This window comes from Echeneis naucrates, chromosome 9 (assembly GCF_900963305.1).
Source record: "Echeneis naucrates chromosome 9, fEcheNa1.1, whole genome shotgun sequence".
In the NCBI taxonomy this organism is placed as follows: domain Eukaryota; kingdom Metazoa; phylum Chordata; class Actinopteri; order Carangiformes; family Echeneidae; genus Echeneis; species Echeneis naucrates.
Window position 1 is genome coordinate 23,126,708 of NC_042519.1, and position 8,142 is coordinate 23,134,849.

The 8,142-nt window shown below is 44.5% G+C and overlaps 1 protein-coding gene across 1 annotated transcript; it reads left to right on the plus strand.

Moving 5' to 3' along the window:
- The first annotated feature begins 1,917 nt into the window (after positions 1–1,917).
- Positions 1,918–8,089, plus strand: tmem175 (transmembrane protein 175). Its single transcript, XM_029510595.1, has 10 exons — positions 1,918–2,159; positions 2,728–2,766; positions 3,036–3,133; positions 3,208–3,259; positions 3,413–3,448; positions 3,524–3,607; positions 3,692–3,856; positions 3,941–4,019; positions 5,733–5,868; positions 6,055–8,089. The coding sequence occupies exons 1-10, from the start codon at positions 1,986–1,988 to the stop codon at positions 6,725–6,727; spliced, it is 1,536 nt and encodes a 511-aa protein (XP_029366455.1). The 5' UTR covers positions 1,918–1,985; the 3' UTR covers positions 6,728–8,089.
- The last annotated feature ends 53 nt before the right edge of the window (positions 8,090–8,142 follow it).

Below are 8,142 nucleotides of genomic sequence, written 5' to 3' on the forward strand. Positions count from 1 at the left end.
GATAAAGGCTTTATTGAAATATGTTCATAACCTCCTTCATGCTGCCAACTTAAAAGCTGCATTCATCATGTTTTTATTCTGCCAGCGTAGAAATATTGATGGCTACATTAAAAAAGGTGTCTCATGGCAGTAATTACCTATCTACCTACTACTACCTATTAACTATCACTGTTTTGGCTCTTAAATCCCAAAATCAAATCACTCCCTGAGTTTTCTACATGAATGTATTTCAGATTTAGAAAAACATTTTAAAGGCGTCCTCAGATATAAATGGCCTGTCAGGGAGTCCAGGTCCGGGTCAGAGCAGCAGTGTGGACCAAACACTTGGAGATGGTTGGAGTTTAATCAGGACTGACATCCTGCAGCAGAAACACATAAGTGATTGTGTTCAAACATACAAACACTAAGAAAGGACAATAATTCAGTTGACACAGCGATGCTGTCCTCTAGGGGCCGGATCGGGGCATCACTACATCTACTGGTCCAGGTCTGACATGAATCCTGGTCATTTCAATCATGAACGTTTACGAAGACATCAACAGTTTTTGTTAAAAAAACTGACATTTTTACGTGTTGGTATTTAACTGTAAAAAAGAGCTGCTGTCAGCTCAGTGGTTGTGTTAATTTAGGAAACCTTTTCAAGAACCTGCGCCTCCTGCTGGGGGGTTCAGCGGAAAGAGCCTTCAAGTGTCAGATTAAAACCCAGGAGGTCTCCAAAAATATCAAGCTCAGACCAGAGGATGTGACCAACAACCTGCCAGAGCCGGAGCCTCGAGTCTCACCAAACAAGAAGTCATCAGACCTGATCTTCAACACCGAGGTGACCATGAGCCCATAATGGCTCATAAAGGCCCTTAGAGGCCCATAGAGGCCCTTAGAGGCTCATAGAGGCCCTTGGAGGCCCATAGAGGCCCTTAGAGGCTCATAGAGGCCCTTGGAGGCCCATAGAGGCCCATAAAGGCCCATAGAGGCCCATAGAGGCTCATAAAGGCTCATAAAGGCTCATAGAGGCTCATAAAGGCTCATAGAGGCTCATAGAGGCTCATAGAGGCTCATAGAGGCCCGTAGAGGCCCTTAGAGGCCCATAGAGGCTCATAGAGGCTCATAGAGGCTCATAGAGGCTCATAGAGGCCCATAGAGGCCCTTAGAGGCCCTTAGAGGCTCATAAAGGCTCATAGAGGCTCATAGAGGCTCATAGAGGCCCATAGAGGCCCATAGAGGCCCTTAGAGGCCCATAGAGGCTCATAAAGGCTCATAGAGGCTCATAGAGGCTCATAGAGGCTCATAGAGGCCCATAGAGGCCCTTAGAGGCCCTTAGAGGCTCATAAAGGCTCATAGAGGCTCATAGAGGCTCATAGAGGCCCATAGAGGCCCATAGAGGCCCATAGAGGCCCTTAGAGGCTCATAGAGGCTCATAAAGGCTCATAGAGGCTCATAGAGGCCCATAGAGGCTCATAGAGCCCCATAGAGGCCCTTAGAGGCCCTTAGAGGCTCATAGAGGCTCATAGAGGCCCATAGAGGCCCAGACCAGACCAGATCCACCTGAAGCTTCTGGACTCCCTGGCAGGACTGATGTACAAAATACAGCATCTTTTTACTGAGCTTATAAACCAACATTTTCCCATACACTTCAACACAGCCTACTGCTGCTGTAGAAAATGTTTATTTTTTTTTTTTTCTTCTTCTTCTTTGAGCTGATGGCCGAATTATTATTAACAACAACAACAGCAACAATTTATTCTGGCTAAAAAACAAACACACTATTTAAAAAAAAAACCACGATTTTAAACCAACAAAAATTAATAAATAAAATGAAATAAAATAATTTAGGAACAGAAATATCTCTGCAGTGAACCGGAAGGAGGCCGCTGGCCACTTCCTGTCTGCCCACGCTCAGTCAGCTGTCGGTCGGCTGTTTGCAAACAGCTCGGTCGGTCCCCCCGCCGACACACACACACACACACACACACACACACACCGGCGGCATGGGGGGCAACGAAGACAGCGACATCATCGAGCACCACGTCGAGGAGGAGATGGAGAAGAAGGGGCCGAGCGGAGGACCGGCCGAAGCGGACCGGGAGGCCCGCAGCACTCAGTCCTCCCACCGGCTGCTGGCCTACAGCGACGCCCTCATCTCCATCATAGCCACCGTCATGGTGAGTCAACTGTCAGAAATAAAACACAGGAGTGAAGAATGCAGAAAACAAGATGACTGCCAACAAAAGCGATTCAAAAAAATAAAAACAGCTGCAGGAGTTTAAATGAAAGTGCAGAAACAAATGGAGGATATGAAGTTTGGGGCAAAGTGATGATGGAGCAGAAAGAAAACTGATCTCAGAGCTTAATGAGATGTGTGTTGTTTTTGTCTGATTGTGTTCATCATTGACTCAGATTTTAACACCTGCTGAGACACGTTAAAGGGACTTATTGGGATGCTGTAGTGATAATACTGTTCACCCATAATGAGCATTTTGTCACGCAGAGTGAAGCATGACACAGCAAAAATAAACACCACAAAATCCTACAAACCAGACAAAAAGTGTATTTAGACAAAGAAGTCGTCGTCATTACGTTGAAAATCACGTGTCCTGTTCATATTGCGTCAAATTTTAAGATTATGAGCCATAACATGATGACATCATGATACTCCGTTCACCTGTCAGCGGTCATAATGTTGTGGATGATAATAACAATGATTTCATGCTGCTCCTTTCTTGTTTTCAGATTTTACCCGTTGCACACACAAAGGTGGAAGACAACGAGGTAAAGTGTGCTCACTCTTCATACAAACTCAGAAAATAACACACAGAACACAACAACAGTAACAGAAACTCAGAGAACACTTTTATTTGAATCTTTCACATTTAAATTTGAATGAAAAACAAAGATTAGTAAGTGATAAAGATAAAATAATAAATATGTTGAAAGGAAAAGTGGCCTGAATATAAATAATCAGGAACTAAAGATGATAATGATCCAATAACACATTGGATTACATTGGTTTTGTATGCTGAAGTGAATTTGTGTTGCAGGAGTTGAAGGAGAGCGTTCAGATTCTGCTCACGACAAAAATCGCCGTTTACTTAATGACCTTCATGATAGTGACGGTTGCCTGGGCGGCCCACATCAGGTGTGTTATGTTGTCGTCACTAAATCCATTTTTTGGTTTGTTGCCTTGTGGCTGACTTGCGTTGTGCTGCGCAGGTTGTTTCAGGTGATTGTGCGGATCGATGACTGTCTCGCTTTGCTGAACCTCGTAAGTTTTTAACACGTTGATGATCTTCGACAGTTCGTTGTTAAAAAAAACAAAAAAAACTACGTGATCTGCTGATTCAAAGGATTTAAGGATCGTTGTTTCTTCTGTATTTGGGAGTGAAACCAGTTGCCTCTGCGTTTGTTTTCATCACAGGCCTGTATGATGCTGATCACCTTTCTGCCGTACACGGTGAGTACGAGTCAGCGCAGCTGAAGCTCTCAACGTCAAAAGACAACTGATGTCTTTTTGTCCGTTTCTTTGCAGTTTTCTTTAATGGCGACTTTTCCTGAGAATGTTCTGGGGATCCTGCTCTTCTGTGGTTGTGTGATGGTGATCGGACTCATTCAGGTGAGGCTGGAAAGGTTTGTTAATGTCAGATGAAGGAGAGGAACCGTCCACATACTTCTGGCCTTCTGCTTCCTGCTTCCGTAGTCCATGATCGTGTTGTACGCCTTCAGTCGGCCCTTCCTGCTCAACCATCAGATTCAGACGTCAGAGAATCAGACCTACTACAAACACCACATCCTCAAAGTCATCATGAGAGTTCCCCTCATGTGCTTCTTCGCCAGCATCTTCTCCTTCATCTTCTTCCAGCTGGTAGGAGCCGGTTCTGTTGTGTTCGGATTGTGTGTTTGTGAACTTGTTGTAGGTCTGTGATGGTTTTTGTGGTCTGTCTTTCAGTCTTACGTGCTGCTGGGCATCATCATCTTCCTGCCGTACATCTCCCAGAGTCTGAAGTGGTGTCGCAGCAAAGCCATCGGTAAGTTTCCCCCTGATCCTGCTGAAAGATCAGAGAATACTGTCTAAACCAGGTTTAGGTCGGTGCTACGTATTGAAGATCCACATGAATGGAACAGGACATGGTCCAAAGCAGCACACCGTAAACTAGCTGGTCTTCTTCCCATAATGCAGTGCTTCTCAATCATTTTCCTCCTAGCGCCCCCCCCCGCTAGGAGGAAGAAAATACCCGCTAAACTTTCCACCGCGACTATAAATAGTATCATTTGTCTATAAAATTGTTGAGTGAATCTCTGCATAACATTGGATTGTTATCATCATTAAAGAAAACAAAAAAATATAGATCACACTATATTCTAGTACGGATACCCCCCCCCCCCCAGCATCGCACCAAGAAGCACTGCCATTATCAAATCAAATCAAATCAAATCAGATCAGATTTATTTGTGTAGCACCAATTCATTCATAATAAAGTTACATCAAGGCACTTTACATATAGAGCAGGTCTGGACCGAACTCTTTATGAAGTGATTTAAAGAGACCCAACAGATCCCCTGATGAGCAGGAAAAACTTCCTTTAAGAGGCAGAAACCTCGGGCTGAACCGGGGGGGGGGGTAATCTGCCTCGGCCGGTTGGGTTGAGAGAGATAGAGAAAGAGAGAGAGGGGCATGGGGGGTAGTGTAGGGAGAGAATGAGAGCAGGAGAAGGAGAAATTCAAACAGGTGCAGGCAGTTCGTGGAGATGAGCTGTAGTACAGAATTAATGAACATATGGGAGCAGCAGGCAGCAGGAACATGGGATGGAGATGAGTCACCACCTGCAGGACGAGGACAGGAGCTGGGACAGATAGAGTAAATGCAGTAAACATGCTTAGAACTGGGAGAAACGGTGGGGGGGGGTGCTCAGTCCTTCCCCCAGCAGCCTGGTCTTGAAAATTACTAAAGAGTCCGCCCCTCCTCTCCATAGAAGAGGAGCCTGATAACTGAACCATCTGCCTCCAGATTTACTCTTGGAGACTCTAGGAACCACAAGTAAACCTCCATCTAGAGAGCGGAGTGGCCTACTAGGACAGTAAGGAGCTATGAGCTCTCTGAGATATGATGAAGTTTGGCCATTAAGAGCTTTATATGTTAAAAGAAGGATTTTGAATTCTACTCTATATTTTACTGGCAGCCAGTGAAGAGCAGCTAACAGGAGAGATGTGATCTCTTTTCCTAGTTCCTGTTAATATTCGTGCAGCAGCGTTCTGAATTAACTGAAGGCCTTTTAGAGATTTGTTTGGACATGCAGATAGTAATGAGTTACAGTAGTCCAGCCTAGAAGTTACAAATGCATGGACTAGTTTTTCTGCATCATCCTCAGAAAGGATGTTTCTGATTTTCCTAATGTTTCTCAGGTGGAAGAAAGCTGCCCGACTAACTTTTTTATGTGAGGGACAAAGGACATGTCCTGGTCAAAAGTTACTCCAAGGTTTCTTACAGTGGAGCTGGAGGCCAAAGTGATGCCGTCCAGACTGATGAGATGATTAGATAGTATTTCTCTGAGGTTCTTAGGACCGAGTACAATAACTTCTGTTTAGTCAGACTTCAGTAGTAAAACATTTTGGGCCATCCTGGTTCCATGAACCACACGGTCCAGTGGTCATAATGTTATGGCTGATTGGTGGTGGATATACTTGCCTTCTGCTCCCCAAACAAGTCTCATCCACATAACAACATAATTTTTTGGTTCCAGGTCAGGTGGATGAGACTCCGGACTCCATGGTTTTCTACACCCACCTGCCCAACGAGCCCCTCAGTAAGGAGCGGGTGGAGGCGTTCAGTGACGGAGTTTACGCCATCGTGGCAACGCTCCTCATCCTGGACATTTGGTTTGTCTCCCTTCATCACTTTAAACGACAAGATAAAAAGAAACCTCAACAAATTTAGTTCACACTCAAGGAGAAGCTCAACAAAATACTCTTTTGTATTCGACTGTCGTTTTCTAAACTACATTAAGTAAACATTCACCACACCAGCTGGTCGGAGATTTTATTCCTCTGGTCTCTTCCTTTCAGCGAGGACAACGTTCCAGACCCGACAGTCGTGAAGGAGCAGTTTGGCGGCAGCCTGGTGGCGGCCCTGCAGGCCTACGGTCCGGAGTACCTGGCCTACTTCGGGTCCTTCGCCACCGTCGGCCTGCTGTGGTTCGTGCACCACTCGCTCTTCCTCCACGTCACCAAGACGACGCGCTTCATGGGCCTGCTGAACACCTTCTCGTTGGCGTTCGTCGGGGGTCTGCCTTTAGCCTATCAGCTGACAAACGAGTTCCCGCGCAACTCCCGCAACGAGCTGGAAGCCATTCAGATCAGCTGTGTGATTATTTTCTTTGCGGGTATTTTCCAGCTCACCATTTGGGTGGTCGCTCTGTACAACGAGCAGGAAACCCTTCACCCATACGTCCGCTACGGCGGACGGGAGCACGTGTTCATGCTTGCTAAGCTAGCTCTGTACCCCTGCGTGGCTTTAGGGACGTTTTTCCTCACATGTATTCTGAGTAAATTTAGCGCCTCAATTTTCCACCTGATGGAAATTACGGTGCCTTTTGCGTTTCTCGTGTTGAGGCTGTTGGTGCGTGTCGTACTGGCGCTGCTACGGCAAATATTCTGTCCGAGTAGGCAAGACCCGAGGAGCATTGTCGAGGAGGAAGACGACGAGACAAGAGTGCCGTTCAACGCTTTAGTTAGCTAGCTGCTGAAATCCTTCTTTTAAAAAGTTTCACGTCAGATTGGCCTCCCACCAGGAGGCTGATGGGGGTTTGAAGAAGAAACAAGATGGGAAGTAGAATCTTCCATTTCAGGTGGTTAAATCTTTAGATGGAATCTGCACACATTGGTGACCAAACGTGTCGAAGGTGAAGTTTGCACCTGTGGAGGGTAAAACAGTGGACCAGTCAATGAATGACGAATATACTAATGCTAGAATTCATTAGCAAGTAGTCAAGCTTTTTTTTTTTTTTGTTTTTATAAAAAGTTTCTGACTTTGATTTTATCTCCTCAATCAAAAACCTACAACAGAGCTGACAGTCAGTTCCTGTCCGTCCATCTGCCTTTACTTTTTTAACCCATTAATCCAAGGAGGGGTTTTTTCGTGTTCAGACACGTTCATTTCACCGCTGAAGTGTTTGGGCACAGAAAGGGTTTGTTTTGTTTAAATGTTGTTTAAATCTTTGAGCTGACCTGCCAGCAGACAGACAGCAGACGGGATCAAGTCTGGATCAACAGGCACTTTAAGCATCAAACTGAACGGGTACCGCAATGAAATTTATAATTGCACTATTCTGATTGATATTTGTGTGTCATATCAGCTGGAATGTAATCTCACCTTCTTTAATGTGTCAGCAGACCAAACGAGCTCCACTTCTACCTTTAAATAGAAACACTGTCCAGGTGAAAACCGGAGAAACTGCAGAAGGCGACACGCTCGACAACGTTATTTAAAATATGAGTACAAATCTGTCGCTGTGTTTGTTGGGAAATGTTTGTACAAGGTTTTTCCAGAAGAGGTCATTGTTGTTTCTGTTAAATAGTCCTGAGATACTGCTGTGTTAAACTGACTGAAATCTTAAATGCACTTTATTTGAAGCCTGCCAAGTTGTGGAGGAGCGTTCGTTATAGTTCAAGAGTCAGGAAGAGCGTGGCAATGAAAAACTAAAATTCGGGGTAGATGTTTCTAATATTTAATTCATATTCTTTGGTTTTTGAAAATAAATGCCTGTAATCCCCATTATCTGTACATATTTTTGACATTTTCACCAAATATAAAAAGTTGTTTTTATTTTTTTGGAAACGTTTTCCACGTTGCTTCTTTGGAGTCTTACAGCTTTACAAATTCCCATTTTGCACTCAGAAATGGCGGCTTTGGAAAAATTGTGTGCCTCTTGTTGTCACTCCTCCAACACAATGTGTTTGTTAAAGTCAGTAGAGACAGTTCAGGTTTCTACTATTTCTAATTTTAGATGTCTCTTTGTGCTTGTTGTTGCTCCATGAATTCAAACTCTGCATCTGCTCTTCCACAGAGCGTCGTTCAGTGAATAAAGCTCAAGTTGTTCCTTTAATGTGAAAGTGAATTCTGTCTTATTGTTATCAAGCAGACAAATAAAAGAT